This window comes from Cetorhinus maximus, chromosome 9, assembly GCF_964194155.1.
Source record: "Cetorhinus maximus chromosome 9, sCetMax3.hap1.1, whole genome shotgun sequence".
NCBI lineage: Eukaryota > Metazoa > Chordata > Chondrichthyes > Lamniformes > Cetorhinidae > Cetorhinus > Cetorhinus maximus.
The window spans coordinates 60,508,120-60,530,982 of record NC_135887.1 but is presented as its reverse complement, the minus strand read 5'-3'; the positions used below and the strand labels follow the sequence as shown (position 1 = coordinate 60,530,982).

The 22,863-nt window shown below is 46.4% G+C and overlaps 1 protein-coding gene across 1 annotated transcript in view; it reads right to left on the bottom strand.

Moving 5' to 3' along the window:
• The window catches only part of LOC144684687 (prostatic acid phosphatase-like), a 50,196-nt gene extending 27,975 nt beyond the window's left edge, over positions 1-22,221 (bottom strand). The window contains exons 1-3 of the mRNA XM_078548794.1: positions 22,044-22,221; positions 11,098-11,193; positions 9,124-9,210 (exon numbers count right to left, since the gene is read on the bottom strand). Of these exons, the coding sequence (XP_078404920.1) occupies positions 9,124-9,210; positions 11,098-11,193; positions 22,044-22,160 (300 nt within the window). The 5' untranslated portion in view covers positions 22,161-22,221. The remainder of the gene's footprint in view (positions 1-9,123; positions 9,211-11,097; positions 11,194-22,043) is intronic.
• Between the last annotated feature and the right edge of the window lie 642 nt (positions 22,222-22,863).

The window sequence follows — 22,863 nt, the reverse complement described above, 5'->3', positions numbered from 1 at the left end:
GGCTTCACATGCACCTGCATCACAGCCACTCTCTGAACCAGGCACCAGCGCAGATACCAGCACCTTGGGTGGGCATTAGATCTTTGGCTAGAATGTCGGAACACAGCGGTGAGGGCACTTCACACTCGCTTGAGGAGTAGGTGGAGGCAGAGAGTGCCTAGGGCACCGGCAGTCAGAGGACTGCTGGAGACCAGGACGATGCTCAGTCGAAGGCTGATGAGCCTGTGGAGTCGTCCATTAGGCGGCAGATGCTGATGTCCAGCGTGACGTGCGGGAGGATCTGGCGGAGATTCATGAGGGTCTGCGTGCCATGGTCTCTCTGTGTGGAGGAGTCCATGCAGAGCTTAAGCACTGCGTTGACCCTCATGGCTGAGCACACTGCCTCATCCATTGAGTGGTGATTAGTGGCAGCTCCAGGTACATAATCAGGGGTTCCGCTCAGACCAGCAAGCCTTCACGCAAGCACTGACCTCACGTGGTCAGTGCCAGTGTCGATGTGGGAGATGAATGAGGCACCCAGTATCCCAGCTAGGTGTCCGTCCACCAATGGCGAGCAGGGAGGTCCAGACCAACACACGTGTTGGCACACGAGCTGCTCGTCATCTCTGCGTACTCCTCTCAGGGCACTCTGGATGATGGCAGCAGCTCCTCCACCCCTCTTCCAGGGGCCGTGGCATCTAATGAGGCTGCGGCGACTGGGGAGATGCCAGCCATGGCACTGGCCACTCCCTTCCAGGCGGGGTCAGCACTGGAGAGCCTAGAAATGCTAAGAATGAAGCTGTCATCTTCAAATAAGCAACCAGCAGCAAACTATCTCCTAAACTCTTCGCTACGCACACTGGTAATGCCGCAGACCCTTTTTATCCTGCCCTTGGATGAGGTTTTGCAAAAATGTGGGCTGCATATGTAGGTGGGACAGAGTGAACCAATGGCAATTTGCATTCAAAGGGGAAAATATGTATAAAGGAGCGAAGGCTATGTGTAAGGGCAGGCATTCTAAGATCTAACACAAGTGTGAAAAGCCTCCAGCATCTAAGCCTCAAGCTGCTGTCTACAAGGAACTGATGCAGAGGAAAACTCACTTTGAATTCAGCTGCTCTGGGTATTGTGTTATTTGCCCGGGTCTTTTAAAATCTGTGCGTCTTTCCGTTGCCTTAATGGAGGTGCAACTTGGGTTTAGATTAATTAGGGGAATTAGAAGTTATAATAATAGTAATTTGACTATGTGCTTAAAATCACTTCTTCAAATTAATTAGAGTTTAATTTAGTTTTGTAAGAAACCTATAAGACTTGGTTGCCTTTTTAACAAATTCAAAGCCCGCATCTCGAAAAAAGGACAAATTGTAAATCCCTCTGGGATTTGGGCAGCTTGGCATTCATCATCCACCTGCCATAACACTGACAAGGGCAAGTAACATTAATGCCACACAAAGTGCCAGGCAATGACCATCTCCAACAACAGAAAATCTAACCATCGCCCCTTGATGTTTAGTGGCATTACCATCACTGAATTCCCCCACTATCAACATCCTGGGGGGGTACCATTGACCAGAAACTGAACTGGACTAGCCATATAAAAACTGTGTCTGCAAGAGCACGTCATAGGCTAGGAATCCTGCAGCAAATAACTCACCTCCTGACCGCCCCCAAAGCCTGAGCACCCTCTACAAGGCACAAGTCAGGAGTGTGATGGAATAGGCTCCACGTGCCTGGATGAATGCAGCTCCAACAACACAAAGAGCTCAACACCATCCAGGACAAAGCAACCTGCTCTGAATAAGAGTCATACAGACTCGAAACATTAACTCTGTTTCTCTGTCAACAGATGCTGTCAGACCTGCTGAAATTTTCCAGCATTTTCTGTTTTCATTTATTATTAAAGTAGCCCACTTGATTGTTTGTGGATGAGTACCATTCACTCCCTCCACCACCAACGCACTGTGGAGCAGTGTGTACCATCTACAAAATGCACTGCAGGAATTCACCAAGGCTCCTTAGACAGCACCTTCCAAACCCACGACAACTACCATCTAGAAGGACAAGGGCAGCAGATAGATGGGAACACCACCACCTGGAAGTTCTCCTCCAAGTCACACACCATCCTGACTTGGAAATATAATCACCGTTCCTTCACTGTCGCTGAGTCAAAATCCTGGAAATCCCTCCCTAACAGTACTGTGGGTGTACCTACACCACCTGCACTGCAGCGGCTCAAGAAGGCAGCTCACCACCACCTTCTCAAGGGCAATTAGGGATGGGCAATAAATGCTGGCCTCACCAGCGATGCCCAAATCCCAATGAATAAAAAAAAATCTCACTGAGGTCTACGGTAAACAGCCTTGCATTGCCACTGACTACAAACTCTGGGCTACTGTATCTGCTGTTCTGTTTAACAGCAGCTCCTTTAGTGGCTCCCTTGTTCTGGTGCCTGTTCTTTTACACTTACCGGATTCAAACTACATGTTGCTTGTCAGCCCAGAGTACCTGAAACATCTAAATGCAACCATAAGATAAAAGCAAAATACTGCAGATGCTGGACATCTGAAACAAAAACAAAAATTGCTGGAAAAACTCAGGTCTGACAGCATCTGTGGAGAGAAAGACAGAGTTAACGTTTCGAGTCTGTATGGCTCTTCTTCATAACTCCAGGACATCTGGTCCACTCCTCCATCACTCCCAACACCTCAACCCCCTCCCACGGAACCTTCCCATGAGTCTGGGAAGTGTCTTCTGCAGTCACTGTCGCTGAGTGAAAAAAAAGTGACATCACAGGAAAACTGTAAGTTCATTGGTTGGTAAGTAACTGTTAGTTTGAACTATCTATTCTAAATTGATTTCAGATTAAAGGGGACTACTGGGGCCCAGGATCAGAGGCCTAACACTTCAAGTTCAACTCAGCAGAGAGAACAAGTTCTAGTTGATTTTAAAAAGTGTATTTTGAATCTCTATTCTAACTTGCTTTCAGATTAAAGGTAAATAGGAGAAATATTTTACAGATTGATAAACTAAAGACCGGTAGGAAATTTAAAAACAAATTGAAAAACTAATTAAATAAAAGAGAGATGCAGGGCCAGGTGATGTGTTGTAACTGCATGGCGTGGGAGCTGGTGGACCCTATTGTGGTTCCTAGTGACCACATCTGTAGCAAATGTTGGTTGCTCGAGGAACTCCAGCTCAGAGTTGATGAGCTGGAGTCTGAGCTTTGGACACTGCGACACATCAGGGAGGGGGTGTTACCTGGACGCTGTGTTTCAGGAGGCAGTCACACCTCTTAGATTAATTACCTTAAATTCAGCCAGTGGTCAGTGACAGGAGGTTGTGACTATGAGTGAGGCAGGTAGAGGGATCCAGGAAGTAGTACTGCAGGAGCCTTAGTCCTTGCCCGTATCCAACAGGTTAGAGATTCTTGCTCTCTGTGTGGACGAGAGCAGGGACTGTAGAGGGGATGAGCAAACTGACCATAGCACCATGGGACAGGAAGACATTCAAGCAGGGGGAGAAAAGAGAAATGTAGTTGTAAATCGGGGATAGTAGTTAGGGGAATAGATACTGTTCTCTGTAGCCAGGATCGAGAGTCCCGAAGGCTGTATTGCCTACCTGGTGCCAGGGTTAAGGATATCTCATCTGGGCTGCAGAGGAACTTGGAGTGGGAGGAGAAAGATCCAGTTGTCGTGGTCCGGGTAGGTACCAATGATATAGGTAGAACGAGGAAAGAGGTTCTGCTGAGGGAATACGAGCAGCTAGGGGCTAAATTAAAAAGCAGAACCAAAAAGGTAATAATCTCCGGATTACTACCTGAGCCACGAGCTAATTGGCACCAGATCAATAAGATTAAAGAGGTAAATGCATGGCTCAAAGATTGGTGTGGGAGAAATGGGTTCGAATTCATGGGACATTGGCACCAGTACTGGGGAAAGAGGGAGCTATTCCATTCGGACGGACTCCACTTGAACCATGTTGGGACCAGTGTCCTGGCGAATTGCATAACTAGGATTGTAGATAGGGCTTTAAACTAAATAGTTGGGGGGGTGGGGGGGTTTGGGGGGGGGAGGGCTCAGTTGCATGGAAATATAAAAAAATAATAGTTTAAGGAGAGGGTAAGAGTGCAGGTTAGTGACAATTGTTACCAAAAAAGGTGAAAGGAAGGGACGGAGTGTATGAACACTATATTGCATGAAAGAATCATATAAGAGAAAATTAACAGTAGGGCAAACTTAAAGGCTTTGTATCCGAATGCGTGTAGCATTCGGAATAAAACTAATGAGTTAACAGCGCAAAGAGATAAATAGGTATGATTTGGTGGTGATTACTGAGGCGTGGTTACAGGAGAACAGGTTTGGGAGTTGAATATCCAAGGGTACTGTGTTTCGGAAGGATAGGCAGGAAGGAAAAGGAGAACACGGTTGTTTAGTAAAGGAAGAGATCAGTGCTATAGTGAGGAATGATATAGGCACTGGAGAGCAAGACGTAGAGTCAGTCTGGGTAGAAATAAGAAATAGCAAGGAAAAGACCACCCTAGTGGGAGTAATCTATAAGTTCCCAAACAGTAGTTCAGCAGTAGGACACAGTATAAACCAGGAAATACTGGGAGCATGTAAGAAAGGCACGGCAACAATCTTGGGTGATTTTAACATGCATATAGACTGGACTAATCAAATTGGCAAAGGGTAGCCTCAAGGGAGAGTTCATAGAGTGTATTAGAGATTGTTTCTTGGAGCAATATATGTTGTAGAACCACAGGCTATTCTGGATTTGGTTTTGTGTAATGAGATGGGATTAATTAATGATCTCATAGTAAAGGATCCTCTAGGGAAGAGTGATCATAGATGCTGGAATTTCAAATTCAGTTTGAGTGTGAAAAACTGGAGTCCCAAACTAGTGTTCTGGAGTTCTGGAGTTCATGAGGGCAGATTTGGCCCTAGTGGACTGGGCAGGAAAACTACAAGGTAGGACAGTTGGTGAACAGTGGCAGATATTTAAGGAGATATTCAATTCCTCCCAAGTAAAATATATTCCAAAGAGGAAGAAAAATGGTAAGAGGGGGAAAAAGCATCCGTGGCTGAGCAAGGAAGTTAAAGATAACATAAACTAAGGCAGACCAAATTGCAAAGGTCAGGGGCAGGCTGGAAGATTGGGAAACTTTTAAAGATCAACAAAGGGTTACTAAAAAAAATAATAAAAAGAGCAAAGATAAATTATGAAAGAAAACTAGAGCAAAATGTAAAAACCAATAGCAAAAGCTTCTACAAGTTTATAAAAGGAAAGAGAGTAGCTAAAGTGAATGTTGGTCCCTTGGAGGATGAGACTGGAGAGTTAATAGTGGGGAACGCAGAAATGGCAGAGAAGCTTAATCAATATTTTGCCTCAGTTTTCATGGTGGAGGACACTAGTACCACCCCAATAGTAACAGGTAGTTCAGAGGGTATAGAGAAGGAGGAACTTAGAACAATCACCATCACTAGAGAAAAAGTACTGAGCAAATTATTGGGATTAAAGGGTGACAAGTCCCCAGGACCTGATGGCCTACATCCCAGGGTCTTAAAGGAAGTGGCAACAGAGATAGTGGATGCATTGGCTATAATATTCCAAAATTCCCTGGATTCTGCAAAAGGTTCCAGTGGATTGGAAAAATGCTAATATAACAGCCTTATTCACAAAAAGTTGGGGGGGGGCAGAAAGTAGGAAACTATAGACCAGTTAGTTTAATGTCTGTCGTTGGGAAGTTGTTGGAATCCATTATTAAGGAAGTAGTAATGGGGCATTTGGAAAGTCAAAATGCAATCCATCAGAGTCAGCATGGCTTTATGAAGAGTAAATCATGTTTGACTAATTTGCTAGAGTTCTTTGAAGATGTGACAAATAAAGTGGATAATGGGGATCCTGTAGATGTTATATATCTGGACTTCCAGGAGGCCTTTGATAAGGTGCTGCACAAAAGATTAATACACAAGATAAGATCACACGAAGTTAGGGATAACATATTAGCTTGGATAGAGGATTGGCTAACCAACAGAAAGCAGAGAGTCGGGATAAATGGGTCTTTTTCTGGATGGCAAGCTATGACTAGTGGGGTGCCACAGGGTTCGGTCCTTGGGCCCCAATTATTTACAATCTATATTAATGACTTGGATTCAGAGATAGAATGTACTATAGCTAAATTTGCAGATGACACCAAAATAGGTGGGAATGTAAGTTGCAATGAAGAAATAAGAAATTTACAAATGGATATGGACAGGTTAGGTGAATGGGCCAAAATTTGGCAGATGGAGTTTAACGTGGATAAGTGTGAGGTTATCCATTTTGGTCAGAAGAATAAAAAGGCGACTTATTATTTAAATGGAGAGGAACTTCAGAATGCTTCAGTGCAGAGGGATCTGGGTGTCCTCGTGCATGAATCGCTGAAAGTTAGTATCCAGGTACAGCAGGTAATAAGGAAGGCAAATGGAATTTTGGCATTTATTGCTAAAAGAAGAGAGTATAAAAATAGGGAAGTGTTGTTGCAACTGTACAAGGCATTGGTGAGATCGCACCTGGAGTACTGTGCACAGTTTTGGTCCCCTTCCTTGAGGAAGGTTGCGTTGGAGGCAGTTCGGAGGAGGTTCACTAGATTGATTCCAGAGATGCGGTGCTTGTCTTATGAGGAGAGATTGAGCAGTTTAGGCCTATACTCGCTAGAGTTTAGAAGGATGAGAGGAGATCTAATTGAGGTATATAAGATGCTAAAGGGGGTAGACAAAGTAGATGTGGAGCAGATGTTTCCCCTTGTGGGGCATTCTAGAACGAGAGGCCATAGTTTTAGGCTAAGGGGTGGTAGATTTAAATCAGAGATGAGGAGAATTACTTTTCTCAAAGGGTCGTGAATTTGTGGAATTCACTACTTCAGGGTGCAGTGGATGCCGGGACGCTGAACAAATTTGAGGAGATACAGATTTTTAATTAGTAACGGGGTTGAAAGGTTATGGGGAGAGGGCGGGAAATTGGAGTTGAGGCCGAAATGAGATCAGCCATGATTGTAATGAATGGCGGGGCAGGCTCGAGGGGCTGCATTGCCTACTCCTGCTCCTAGTTCTTATGTTCTAATTGCAGAAGGTGCAACACCTGCCTCTCTACTTCCCCCCCTCCTCACCATCCAAGGGCCCAAACACTCCTTTCAGACGAAGCAGCACTTCACTTGCACCTCCTTCAATTTAGCCTACTGCATTCACTGCTCCCAATGCGGTCTCCTCTACACTGGAGAGGCCAAATGCAGACTGGGTGACCACTTTGCGGAACACCTTCGGTCTGTCCGCAAGCATGACCCAGACTTTCCTGTCGCTTGCCATTTCAACACACCATCTCATGCCCACATGTCTGTCCTTAGCCTGCTGCAATGTTCCAATGAAGCTCAACGCAAACTGGAGGAACAGCAGCTCATCTTCCGACTAGGCACTTTACAGCCTTCCGGACTTAACATTGAGTTCAACAACTTCAGATCATGAACTCTCTTCTCCATCCTCGCCCCTTGTCAAATATTTATTTTTTTATATATTTTTTTCCCCACTTATTTTATTATTTTTAAAATTTCCATTCATTATTTTATCCACAGCTTTTAGCCTATTTTCAATCTTTTTACCCCCACCACCATCCCCTCCCCCCACCCCACCCCCACTAGGGCCAACTGTCACTCGCTCATCCTGCTTTCTACTCTTAATGTCACCATTAGCACCTCCTTTAGCCAGTATCACCACCATCAACACCCCTTTGACCTTTTGTTTATGATATCTTTCACAATCTCTCCTTTGCCTCCATCTATCACTGGCCTTCTATCCAGCTTCACCGGTCCCACCCCCCTTAAACAGCTTATATTTCACCACATTTCTACTTCCCTTCAGCTCTGAAGAGTCATACAGGCTCAAAACGTTAACTCTGTCTTTCTCTCCACAGATGCTGTCAGACCTGCTGAGTTTTTCCAGCAATTTTTGTAAATGCAACCATAGTTCAGCTGGAAGGGACACAGCTCTACCCAGCAGATCCTGGGCCAGGTAATGGAGTTGCTGCTCTGACAGCCACCCCTATGTTAGCTAGTTTTTAAATCATCAAAAGCTCCCTCGCATTGATGACTCAAGAGCTGGAAATAGGTTGTAGAGCATGACAGCCTCACAGGACAACAACATTTAGCCAAGGCACCAGGCAGCCTAGCAGCCAAGTCACAGCAACAATCTTAGTCATTGTTCAAATACTTTGTCATTACTTTGAGAAGTTAGGAGAGACATATTGGTACATTTTAAAATAATTTTCCTTTGTTTCTCGGAATCTCCAAAGGACTTTGCAGAAATCTAACTCATCCTCCAAACCAACATAGGAAAGGGCAGGTCAAAGGGACCCTGGTGATTGGTCAGCTGTTAAACAAAAGTTATGGCATTGATGTGGTGCCTTTAGCTTAGTAAGGTTCTTCACTGAAGTGAAGAAGAAGAGTCCTGAAGTCCAGAGCTCTGAAGAAGAGGAGTCATACGGACTCGAAACGTTAACTGTCCCTCTCTCTGCAGATGCTGTCAGACCTGCTGAGTTTTTCCAGAATTTACTGTTTTTGTTTCTTCACTGAAGTGTTACTTGAAACAGAGGCACAAAGAAATTTTGGGATTAGAGCTTAATTAAAAAAAAAGGTAGATTTCAGAGTTAGGGCTCTGGAGATGGGCATTCCTGTTAAACAGAACAGAGTTGTGCCGACTGATTTCAGTGGGCAGATTGCTTTATACTGAGGATTCACACAAGAGAACTGACATCTGCTTTACCACATCACATGGGAGTTTTGTGAAATGCCCATAGCTACCAGACAAGCAAAACAAAGGTAGGAGCCAACACATTAAACACCTAACAAAAGACCCGAGCTTCAAATATGAGTTACTGGCATAACAACATCCAAGAAAAATTCCTCCACTGTCACACAATTACATTCAATGCTGAGTTGAGACCTCAGCTCATAGAGAATAGCTCAGCTCCTCACTTAGGCATTCACCCTTTCAATAAATTTCTCACCTTCATTTAGTTGCTCACCTGCCCCTTCACTCACCCCCTCACTAAACCCCTTACCCAAACCTCACTCACCCCTCGCCCCACCTGTGATTCCTTCATTCAATCTCTCACCTCTTCCCGATGGTACGAGGAGTTGAGGAAGTCTTTGTAACGATGTTGTAGATATTGGCCCAGCTTGTAGTGTTGCTTCATCCCAACCTACAGAAGAGCAGCAGAAATCCTGGTCATTACTGGAGGATACAGGTCAGTACCAGACTTCAACCCAATCACCACAACTTTGTGTTCCACCTTAAGAAATCCAGCACAAAGTACTGGAATGCCATTCCTTTAACAGCTCCATGAGTACACACATCACCCAGAGTGGGGATAGACGGCAAGTACAGAGTGGGGATGGACTGTAGGTCCCAGGGCCTAACCTTGTTTTGTACTGGGATTGGGTTAACTCTTCCTAGCAAATGTGGCAATTGGGATGCCACAATTGGCCAGAGTTTCCTAGACCAAGGAAGGGAGACCAATCAGGATTCCAACTATCCAGTCAACACTGCTTGGTTATCAGTCAGAGAAGCAGGGAGGGAAGGGGAATACCATCACACTGGGCCGCAATGCTTGGATATCAGAATCGCGGGGTCAGGGAATACCATTGCACTGGGCTGCAATGCTCGGATATCAGAGTCGCGGGGTCAGGGAATACCATTGCACTGGGCTGCAATGCTCAGATATCAGAGTCGCGGGGTCAGGGAATACCATTGCACTGGGCTGCAATGCTCAGATATCAGAGTCGCGGGGTCAGGGAATACCATTGCACTGGGCTGCAATGCTCAGATATCAGAGTCGCGGGGTCAGGGAATACCATTGCACCGGGCTGCAATGCTCAGATATCAGAGTCGCGGGGTCAGGGAATACCATTGCACCGGGCTGCAATGCTCAGATATCAGAGTCGCGGGGTCAGGGAATACCATTGCACCGGGCTGCAATGCTCAGATATCAGAGTCGCGGGGTCAGGGAATACCATTGCACCGGGCTGCAATGCTCAGATATCAGAGTCGCGGGGTCAGGGAATACCATTGCACCGGGCTGCAATGCTCAGATATCAGAGTCACGGGGTCAGGGAATACCATTGCACCGGGCTGCAATGCTCAGATATCAGAGTCACGGGGTCAGGGAATACCACTGCACTGGGCTGCAATGCTCAGATATCAGAGTCGCGGGGTCAGGGAATACCACTGCACCGGGCTGCAATGCTCAGATATCAGAGTCACGGGGTCAGGGAATACCACTGCACCGGGCTGCAATGCTCAGATATCAGAGTCGCAGGGTCAGGGAATACCACTGCACTGGGCTGCAATGCTCAGATATCAGAGTCGCGGGGTCAGGGAATACCATTGCACCGGGCTGCAATGCTCAGATATCAGAGTCGCGGGGTCAGGGAATACCATTGCACCGGGCTGCAATGCTCAGATATCAGAGTCGCGGGGTCAGGGAATACCATTGCACCGGGCTGCAATGCTCAGATATCAGAGTCGCGGGGTCAGGGAATACCACTGCACTGGGCTGCAATGCACCACGTGGTATTTCAACCCCTCAACCTCACAAATCCAGAGTTGGCACTCATTGAGGGACGGAGTTGGGGAGTTGGGGGTTGGGAGGGGGGGGGGGGGAGGGGGCGGTGGGTGATATGGTACCTTGGAAAATCCCCAAGGGTCAGCACCTTCAAGACAGAAAATAGAGAGGGCCATAAGCTATTGGGGTTCAGAGCTCTATCCACCCTGACTTAAAATACCAAACCGAAGGTGCTTCACAGGAGCATATGCAGAGAGCCTATGACTGGTGGTGATCTTACAGCTCAGTTAACGATACAAATGGCTGAACAGGAATAAACAGAGTTTATACAGCACTATTGGACTCCCAGGGAAGGTCCTCTGAAGTGGCCCAGCGCACCATGACAAAGGGAATCCAGATTCCCCAGTCTAACCCGCAGCTTCACATTGACCATTCACACAGTTCTCACTGAAAGCAACTCTCCTGTTAGAATGTAGGGAAGGAGAGACCGTGATGGGGCCAGAGTCGAGGACAGAAACCACTGACCTGGGTAAGCTGCCCAAAACCTTGGGGCCAGTCCTTCTCTGTATGCGGATCCTTTGGGTAAGTTGAGACAGGTGATCGGTCTCCATGGCGATAAATCTAGGGAACATAGATTGCAGATTATACTGGCTGAATTTAATACTTTATTGATGCATTGATGATTACATTCAGCTCCTGGGAGAAAGTGTGGGATGGCAGGGTGGGCGGAAGGGAGGGAGAGGAAAAGTGGGAGGAGAGAGAGAAAAGAGGGCTTCAGTTCTCACAATTTATATTTGTTAGAAACGTACGCTCGTCTAGTACTGTATATCAGACTCCCAATCTGACAGGTCAGAGACAGTGTAGGGTTGAGAGAGGTAAATGGTATGGGACCGGGAAGAGAAGCCATTGCTACACCAGAATTGAGAGGAACCAGGCAAGGAACAGTCCCATCCAGCTGGACAATGGAGGAGAGGTGTTGGAGGAGGATGACGTGATCAACCATGTGAAAGATCACAGACAGGTCAAAAAAGGACAAGATAATTTGCCACAATTACATTGAACATCATTCGTGACTTTGATCGGGATTGTTAGAGTGCTGTGGCAGAGCCAGAAACCTGACTGGAGGAAGTAGAACAAAAAGGAAACAGGAGCAGGAGCAGAATAGGCCATACAGTCCCTCGAGCCTCCTCCACACCATTCAAAACGTGGACACGGAGGAAGGAAGGAAGACACAGCAGGCAAGGCAATGGAGTAGTGGTAATTTCACTGGACTAGTAATTAAGAGGCTCAGGCAAATGGCTCTGGGGACATGGGTTTAAATCCAACCACGGCAACTGGTGGAATTTAAGTTCAATTAATACATCTGGAACATAAAGCTAGTCTGAAAATAGTGACTATGAAACCATTGTCGATTGTGGTAAAAACCCATCTTTAGGGAAGGAGATCTGCTGTCCTTACCTCGTCTGGCCTACATGTGACCCCAGACAAACACCAAATGTGGTGACTCTTAACTACCCTCTGAAAACGGCCTAGCAAGCCACTCGGTTGTTACAAACCGCTACAAAGCCTAAAAAAGGAATGAAACCGGACAGACCACCCAGCCCGAGGCACCGGAAAAAACAACCGTAAACTCAGCCCTGAAAAGTCCTCCTTACTAACATCTAGGGGGCTTGTACCAAAATTGGGAGAGTAGTCGCTCAGACTAGTCAAGCAACAGCCTAACGTAGGTGACCCTCACGGAATCATACCTTACAGATAATGTCCCAGACACCACCATCACTGGGCATGTCCTGACCCACCAGCTGTAGCGGCATAGGTGGTAGACAGTCAGGCAGCTATTGCCTGGGAATACTCAGCTGTCATCGTCATCATCCCTTATTTATAACATCAAGAAATGGCTAAAGGCACTGGATACTGCAAAGGCTATGGAGCCCTGACAATATTCCAGCAACAGCACTGAAAACTTGTGCTCCAGAACTAGCCATGCCCCTAGCCAAACTATTCTATTACAGCTACAACACTGGTATCTACCCGGCTATGGTGAAAAAAAGGTGTGTCCTGTCCACAAAAAGCAGGGCAAATCCAACCCAGCGAATTACCCAGTCTACTTTCTATCATCAATAAAGTGATGGAAGGAGTCATCAGTGCTATCAAGCGGCACTTAGTCAGCCATGACTTGTTCACTGCCACTCAGTTTGGGTTCCACCAGGGTCACTCAGCTCCTGACCTAATTACAGCGTTGGCTCAAACATGGACAAAAAAAAAAAGAGCTGAACTCCCGAGGTGAGGTGAAAGTGACTGTCCTTGACATCAAGGCCACATGTGACCGAGTGTCACTGGGTCCCGTGATGTTTCGTGTGCTCCAAGCACTGCACCCCTCCCCCCCCTCCATCTCATCACCATTCCTGATAGATGAACAGGTGAAGCAGCCAGCCAAAAGGATCTAGTTGTCTTAAAGTCCATGTACCCACTGTATCTCAGCAGTGTCTCCATGAAATGTGCCTCTTCACAGAGCGTATGTGTGCTGTGTCCTCACTGCATCGTGTCATCCTCCTCCTGGAATCTTGTGGCAACGAAGGCCTCACGAGTATGCCTGCCTCATCTGGCCAGTGCAATGGCCTCATCACCCTTGTCTCTTCTGATGAGTAAGTCAAAGGGGACATGCAGCTCTTGCATTTCCTCATCATCCAGGTCCTCCCCCAACTTTGCATCACCAGGTTGTATAGCACGCAGCAAGCCATTAATGATGTGCGACATCTTCTGGGGAGCATACTGCAATGCTCCACCAGATCTGTCCAGGTACCGGAACCTCATTTTCAATGGTGTACTCAACCAAACTCCGGGTTGCAGCATAAGCCTCGTTGTACCTTCTCTCACCAGGAGTGAGGCCACCACATGGGCATCATCAGCCACGTCCTCTGCAGGTAGCCCTTGTCCCCGAGGAGCCAACCCTGCAGCCTCTGTGGATCCTGGAAGATGTCAGGGATCCAAGACCTGCTGGGGATGTACAAGTTGTGGACTCATCTAGAGTACCTTGCACACACCTGCATGATTCATTCAGCAGACCAGCTAAACATCAAGAAAAAGAGAGTGAAAGCCTTTGTGGCTCACATACTGGACTGCTTGTTACCAGGGAGATTCAAGAGCTGTGTGAGTGCAGTTGATGGCACCCTGCACCTGTGGGAATTCAGAAATCTCAGCAAATCCCAGCGCTCTTGCTTCCTGTCTTTCCTGATCTCTGTCAAAGTTGAAAGGTGTGTGCCTTGGCAAAAAAAAGGCAGCCGTGGCCTCCTGGATACATTGTGGGTGGAGGCTTGAGATCCTGCAAAGGTCCCCAGTGGAAGGAGCCACTGCCATAGATATTGAGCACAGCAGTAGCTTTAACTGCCACTGGCACTGGATGCCCAAGTCCCCATGGTGCCAAATCCTACAGAAGGTGGTATATTTGCCTGACAGTTCCCTCGACATGCGCAGGTATCAGTGACACTGGTTCTTACTCATCTGCGAGTAGCACAAGCGCTGTCTATAGACCCTGGGTCTAGAATATACCTACGAACAACAGCTCTGTGGGATTCATCCTCCGCATGCAGAGGAGGCTATGCTGCCCCTTGGTCTTCAGGGTTCTGCTCCTCCCTCTGGTGAACCAGGTGCCTCTGTCACATTCTGCTCCTCTCCTGCCTATGAACAATGAGGCAGACAGCAAGATCACCAGGCACCATGTTCCTGATGGTCTCCTCACTGCAGTATCAATGAGAGAGATGCAAGGATCAGCAATTGTCTAAGGACCACTCTTGGTCAAGTCATTGCCTGCAGCTGCCTCTCAATGCTCTTTAATGCATGCTGGAGAATTCAGGCCACCATATGGATGCCCAGTGTTTAGTGCGCATGATGGCTCACCATGCCCACATCCAGCACCACCCACCACATGACCGAGTTGCGACAGCTTTGGTCACTCAACTGCATCCTGAACTCTCATCTCAGGGGCAGGCATGGTCCTAACCTGCACTCTAAGGCTTCATGGTTTGCTTGGACCATAAGGGTGACTTTTCAATGTCAACTTAAACATAATGCAAAGGACTAGGAGCACACCTCAATGGCCACCTTTCCCCAGGGGGATCCTCAATCCTCCAATCACCCAATGGTTCTGCAGCACCATACCACCCGTTCAAGTTTGAATGGTGTGTGCAAGGGGTTAACAGTAGAGGAGCAATCGTGGCACTGTGAGGAAGTAGTGCTGCTTGAGAGAGCATAATCGCTTGACTAGGCAGACTCCAAGCATGTCAACTGAGTTCAAGCTAAACGTTCTCAGCTGCGGAAGAGTGCTGATCTTTGACATGTTTTGACATCTGCCTGGCTGTTTCCTTCCTCCCACCCCCACCCCCCCAAAATTTGTTTGTATTAAAACTTCAGTCCGTGCTGCCATCACCCCCCGCCTTGCACTGTCGCCCTTGCCAAGGTTCCCTTTTCCCCCCTTGACCCGGCACCAAAACTGAAGAAGCTGCTTGCCTTTGACCACTCCCCCCTGAATCCAGAGCTGCTTCCTTGTATTGGGATCATCAATGCACTCACCTCCAAGTTCCCCTTGAAGTTGAGGTCACCAGGTGCACATCTTTTAAAGGCAGTTTCAAATCATGCCATTATAAATTCATGCTAACATGGAGGGATGATTCCAGCGTGTGGCCACAATAATGAGGAGATGCAAATGCATTCAAATTAAGTTCCCGACATTTGATGACAGGAAATGTGGCCTGCCATTGATGAAGGGGGTTGGGGAGAGGGGACAAACACTTCCTGGATTCCTGTCACCAGGAAACACCTGTCTTCAGTCTTCTCTTTTCGCGCGAAGACCCCCAAAGCTGTCATTCCTTTCCTGTATACCCCCATAGTTCTGGCATCATCTTTGGAAATTTTTTTTTGAACACTCTCCAGTGCCCCTCTATCTTTCTATAAGATGGCGGCTAGAACGAATACCACACAGGACCAATTTGAGCCCCCCCCACCCCCACCCCCACCCCCACTTTCTGTTCTCAACAACTCTAGCACCATGTCACCTAGCATGTTCACTCCAAAGCACAGAGACAGTGTGTATTTGCACTTTTTGATCACTCCCTGTGACTGGTTGTAGTTAGTGACTGTCCAAATCAGCTGGACTGCACTCTACATGTGCAACTCAGCAAGGTTTCATGTAATGAAATCTGCATCTGCCTTGTGGTTTGGTCATTGCACAAGCAAAAATAGGTAGAACGGGAAGTCAATACATGGTGGTTCACTTATGATCTTGATGCTGGACTCTCGGAGTCTGCTCTATGCCATGTTGTGCCATTCTTTTTTCTCTCCCACATTAAACTCACTCCGAATATTGCTCCCCTGGAGCTTTGGATTACCTCAGGTGTTCTTAACCTAATAAACCTTTCCTCACCAGTTTGCTTTAGACTGTCACTGTGAATCAGGCATCTCTCCCAAACTTTCAAAATGGTAAACCACAAATGATCACAAGATAAAACTATTTCAGCACATGAGTCTTGAGACACCACTTCCTCAAATGCTCCTTTTCTTGCTGTCACTCTGAATATTTTCAGCCTCTTTACACTTTTCATCACTTCCCTGGCCTTTCTTCACTCTGGTTTATAGTAATCCTGTCTCTGTACATTTCAGTAGTGGGAGCCCTTTTGTTCTGTAGTTGTGATGTCCTTGGCTATCCAATGTCAGGATCATTCGATTCTTGACTCTTTCCTGGGATAAGGTGCCTCCACAATATTGCCTCAGAAGTATTTCTATCTCCCTTCCACATCCTTTCCTTTCAGGAACATTTCATGCCCTCAAAGACTATTTCTCAATAGCTTATGATCTGCCTTCATTCCAACCTGAAAGCTAATGACCCTCGGATCAGATCTCCCTTACTTCAGCTTGGCTCATTGTTTCTGACTAACGCAGGAGTAAAGCCTGTATCACTTTGCCCCACACGCTCCTTCACTTGATATTTAAGAAAAGGTTTTTGAAGTGTCTCATGCACATATAGACCGTCCCAATTTATCAGATAGATTAAAATCCCTCACCATTACATCTGATGAAGTACCATCCATGGGAGAGAGAATGCTACCACTAAGCCCAAGTTAGAATGCTTAGGTTCAAGTGCTACTATCAGGTCTTGAGCACATATTCGAGTGCTGTATTGAGGGAGTTAGTGCTGCACTGTCAGAGATCCAACAGCATGGTTCAAAGGAAACCAGGGAAGTTCTTCCTGGTTTCCTGGCCAACAGTTATCCCTCAATCACATCATCAAACCAGCTTCTGATCATTATATCATTGCTGTTTATGGCAGCTTGCTATGTGCAAATTAGTTGCCACTTTCTTGACATTATATTCAAAAAAGTACTTCAACTAGCTAAGTGCTTTAGAATCTTCTGGGAGACACAATAAAGGTACAAATTCTTTCTTTATTACACATTTGTTGCCCTCCCCCCCCCGCATCCTGGAGTTAGATCTCTGAGCCATCCACAAACGTTCACTCCCTCCACCAACAAAGCACAGTAGCAGCAGTGTGTACCATCTACAAGATGTACTCCAGGACTCACCAAGGCTCCTTTAACAGCAGCTTGAAAACACACAACCACTGCCATCTAGAAGGATAAGGGCAGTAGATAGGTGGGAAACACCACCACTTGGAAGTTCCCCTCCAAGTCACTCACCATCCTGACTTGTAAATATATCACCGTTCCTTCACTGTCACTGAGTCAAAATCCTGGAACTCCCTTCCGAACAGCACTGTGGGTGTTACCTACACCACATGGACAGCAGTGGTTCAAGAAACATGGAAACTAGGAGCAGGAGTAGGCCATTCGGCCCTTCGAGCCTGCTCCACCATTCATTATGATCATGGCTGATCATCCAATTCAATAGCCTGCTCCCGCTTTCTCCCCATATCCTTTGATCCCTTTCGCCCCGAGAGCTATATCCAACTCCTTCTTGAAAGCATACAATGTTTTGGTCTCAACTACTTTGTGGTAACGAATTCCACAGGCTCACCACTCTGAGTGAAGAAATTTCTCCTCATTAGTCCTAAATGGTCTACCCCATATGCTCAGACTGTGACCCCTGGTTCTGGACTCCCCCACCATCGGGAACATCCTTCCTGCATCTACCCTGTCCAGTCCTGTTAGAATTTTATAGGTTTCTATGAGATCTCCCCCTCATTCTTCTGAAGTCCAGCGAATATAATCCTAATCGACTCAATCTCTCCTCATATGTCAGTCCTGCCATCCCAGGAATCAGTCAGGTAAACCTTCGCTGCACTCCCTCTATAGCAAGTACATCCTTCCTCAGATAAGGAGACCAAAACTGCACACAATATTCCAGGTGTGGTCTCACCAAGGCCCTGTACAATTACAGCAAGACATCCCTGTTCTTGTACTCAAATCCTCTGGCTATGAAGGCCAACATACCATTTGCCTTCTTTACCGCCTGCTGCACCTGCATGCAGGTGCAGCAGTGACTGGTGTACAAGGACACCCATGTCTCGTTGCACATTCCCCTCTCAATTTATAGCCATTCAGATAATAATCTGCCTTCCTCTTTTTGCTACCAAAGTGGATAACCTCACATTTATCCACATTTTACTGCATCTGCCATGCATTTTCCACTCACTCAGCTTGTCCAAATCACACTGAAGCTTCTCTACATCCTCCTCACAGCTCACCCTCCCACCCAGCTTTGTGTCAGCTGCAAATTTGGAGATATTACATTTAATCCCCTCATCTAAATCATTCATATATATTGTGAATAACTGGGGTCCCAGCACCAATCCCTGCGGTACCCCACTAGTCACTGCCTGCCACTCGGAAAAAGGCCAGTTTATTCCTACTCTTTGTTTCCTGTCTGCCAACCAGTTTTCTATCCATCTCAATACACTACCCCCAATCCCATGCACTTTAATTTTACACACCAATCTCTTATGTAGGACTTTGTCGAAAGCCTTCTGAAAGTCCAAATAAACCACATCCACTGGCTCCCCCTCATCAACTCTACTAGTTACGTCCTTGAAAAATTCCAGTAGATTTGTCAAGCATGATTTCCCCTTCATAAAACCATGCTGAATCTGTCAGATTCTGCCACTGTTTTCCACATGCTCAGCTATTAAATCTTTTATAATGGACTCTAGAATTTTCCCCACTACCGACGTCAGGCTGACTGGTCTATAATTCCCTGTTTTCTCTCTGCCTCCCTTTTTAAATAGTGGGGTTACATTAGCTACCCTCCAATCTGTAGGAACTGTTCCAGAGTCTATAGAATCTCGGAAGATGACCACCAATGCATCCACTATTTCTAGGGCCATTTCCTTAAGTACTCTGGGATGTAGATTATCAGGCCCTGGGGATTTATCGGCCTTCAATCCCATCAATTTCCCCAACACCATTTCCCTATTAATACTGATTTCTTTCAGTTCCTCCCTCTCGCTAAACCCTGTGTTCCCTAACATTTCTGGTATGTTATTAGTGTCCTCCTTTGTGAAGGCAGAACCAAAGTATGTATTTAGTTGGTCAGCCACTTCTTCGTTCCCCTTTATAAATTCCCCTGTTTCTGACTGTAAGGGATCTACATTTGTCTTCACCAATCATTTTCTCTTCACATTCCCATAAAAACTGACTGTAAAAGTTTCTATGTTCCCTGCAAGCTTACTCTCGTACTCTATTTTCCCCTTCTTAATCAATCCCTTGGTCCTCTTTTGCTGAATTCTAAACTGCTCCCAATCCTCAGGTCTGTTGTTTTTTTCTGGCTGATGTGTATGCCTCTTCCTTTCATCTAATACTATCTCTAATTTCCCTTGTAAGCCATGGTTTGGCCACCTTTCCTGTTTTACTTTTGCGCCAGACAGGAATAAACAATTGTCGCATTTCACCCATGCGCTCTTTGAATGTTTGCCATTGCCTATCCACCGTCATCCCTTTAAGTAATGTTTCCCAATCCATCATAGCCAACTCAAGCCTCATACCATCGCAGTTTCCTTTAAGATTTGGGACCCAAGTCTCAGAATCAACTACGTCACTCTCCATCTTGATGAAGAATTCTGACATTTTATGGTCGCTCATCCCCAAGGGGCCTCGCACAACTAGATTGCCAATTATTCCTTTCTCATTACACAATACCCAGTCAAGGATGGCCTGTTCTCTTGTTGGTTCCTCAATGTATTGGTCCAGAAAAACATCCCGTATACACTCCAGGAATTCCTCCCCTACGGTATTGTTACTAATTTGATTTGCCCAATCTATATGCACATTAAAGTCACCCATAATTACAGATGTTCCTTTATTACGTGCTTCTCTAATTTCCTGTTTAATGCCATTCCCAATATCACCACTACAGTTTGGGGGTCTATATACAACCCCCACTAATGTTTTTTTCCCCTTATTGTTTCTCAGCTCTACCCATACAGGTTCCACATCGTCGGAGCTAATATTTCCTCATTATTGCGTTAATTTCCTCTTTAACCAGCAATGCAACTCCACCACCATTTCCTTTTTGTCTGTCCTTCCTAAATACTGAATACCCCTGGATGTACAGTTCCCATCCCTGGTCACCCTACAGCCATGTCTCCGTAATCCCGACTATATCATACCTGTTTACATCTATTTGCGTGGTTAATTCATCCACTTTATTGCGAATGCTCCTCGTGTTAAGGCACAAAGCCTTAAGACTGGTCTTTTTAACATTACTTGTCCCATTCCCACTAATTTTCACTGAGGCCCTGTTTGATTCTTGCCCTTGATTCCTCTATCACTTTTCTTATTCCGCTTTCTGTCTTTTGTTCTCGTCTTTGATTCCCCTTCCTCTGACTCCTTGCATAGGTTCCCATCCCCCTGCCATTTTAGTTTAAACCCTCCCCAACCATTCTAGCAAAAATGTTCCCCCTAGGCAGCTCACCACCACCTTCTAAAGGGTAATAAATGCTGGCCCAGCCAGCAAAGCCCATATCCCGTGAATGAATAAAAATATTGCAAGCCTCTTCTTCTGAAGACATAAACTCTCCCTGATAAACATCGCTCTGCCAGCCCCTTGTTTCTCATTCTCAAATCACATAGCCCAGTAGAGTTCTTCATCCTTTACCCAGATTATTGTTATAGCTCCCTCTTATCCTTAGAGTGTCTCATGATTCCTTCCAGGTAGACAGTCTGCGCTGTTACCACTTGATTTCCCCCAATTTTAGTCCCACTCAACTGTTTTATTTCTGTCTGCCCTAGAGCGGCAAGGGGGATGCAAGGAGAGGTGACACAAAACAAAGAACACAAGAAAGGGGGAAAGAGACAAAATAGGGTCACAGTGAAAAGGAAAAGTACAAGACAGAGAAAGAGTCAAAGAAATCAGAAAGAGAAGTGCAAAATAAAGCAGCATATCTAGACACAGAGAATAAGAGTTACCACAATGAAAGACACCCGATGCAAAAATTACAATTCACTGAATTTGTTAAAGTGCCAATTTCAGACGCCAGCTTGTATTTGTGGTTCACCTCTGCTGAACCTCTTGGTCAGCTCTTCCACAGTGATTCGATAGAGCTGTTGTAAGTGATGAAGCACTGGCGCAGAGTAGAGAGAATGGAATCATTCCATGCTCCACATCAGTGGTAAAGCAAAGAAAAAACAAGGCATGGTGTAAAACAAGTCACTGATTCATGCACCAAACAGATTGTTTCCAGTGGCTGAGAGGTCTACAACAAGAGAACATAGACAATCAAACACAAGAGATTTAGGGCAGAGAGCAGGAGTAGCTTGTTTCACACAAAGGGTTCCTGGGACTGTGGAATGTACTCCAGGGTTCATGATTAAAGCAGAGATTGCCAACAGTTAAGAACAGGTTAGGCACTGGCTGGAGAAAGAACAAACTTGTATTCTATCATCCTTTTTGGTGCCTCAGGGTAAAGCTCTCCATAGACAATGCACCAGCTTGAGTGTAGACACTTGTTATAATATCAAATACACCACAACCAAGTTACACACAGCAAGATCCCAAATAGCAATGAGACAACAACCAAATAAACTGTTTTTAGTTTACATCAGATTACATAAGTATGGAGAAACAGGCCATTCAGCCCAATCAGTCTATGCCAGTATTTATGCTCCACTCACACCTCCTCTCATCTAGATCCACTATCAAACCCTGTATTCCCTTCCCTCCCTTACACTTGCCCAGCTTCCCCTTAAATGCATCGTTCCCATTCACCCCATTCTCCATCCCTCCCTCTCCCCTATCATCCTATCTCTATCCATCTTATTCTCTTCTACTCATCATTCCTATTCAATCTCACTCCCCATCTCTATCCCTCAGCCTAAAATTTCTCTCTGTATCTCTCTGCCCACTTATGGCTCATCTCACTTTCTCTCACATCCACCTGGGTCTGTCCATGTCTCCTTTCACTAATCAATCTGTCTCTCTGAAACTCTCCCCGCCTCCTCCTTTCTCCCTCTCTGTTTCTCACTCACCAAGTTGACGAATTTCAATTTTCTTCCCCCCTCCGCCGCTCTCAGGAGCCCGAACACCAGCACAGCGCAGAGCATAACCCGAGAACCCAGGATCAGTGCCTCTGAGTTGGTAACCATACTGTGCGAGTACCGGGGCCCTCAGCACCCGGAACTATATACCTGGGACGGGGGGGGGGGGGGGGGGGCGGAGCCCGGGGGGAACCTTAAAACGCGGACCCGCCCCTAGCAACCAGGATGGCGGAGACTTTAAACCGCGGACCCGCCCCTAGTAACCGGGATGGCGGAGACTTTAAACCGCGGACCCGCCCCTTGTAACCGGGATGGCGGAGACTTTAAATCGCGGACCCGCCCCTAGTAACCGGGATGGCGGAGACTTTAAATCATGATCCTGTCATCTATACCATGCGATTGGCAATCTTAGAGCACAGAGGACGGCCACTCGGCCCAGCCTGCCCGTACCAGCTCTCTCAAATAGCAATCCAAATATTCTGAGTCACGGCGAAAGGCCGAGTGGGGGCAGAACCGGACCAGAATCATCATCATCAGAACAGACACATGGAGAATCCCGGTTCCCATTGGCTCCAGTTTTGCCGGGGCTCCTTGATGCCACACTCGGTCAAATGCTGCCTGATGTCAAGAACAGTCACTCTCACCTCACCTCGGGAGTTCAGCTCTTTTGTCCATGTTTGAACCAAGGCTGTAAAGAGGTCAAGAGCTGAGTGGTCCTGGTGGAACCCAAACTGAGCGTCAGTGAGCAGGTTATTGCTCAGCAAGTGTCGCTTGATAGCACTGTTACTGACCCCTTCCATCACTTTACTGA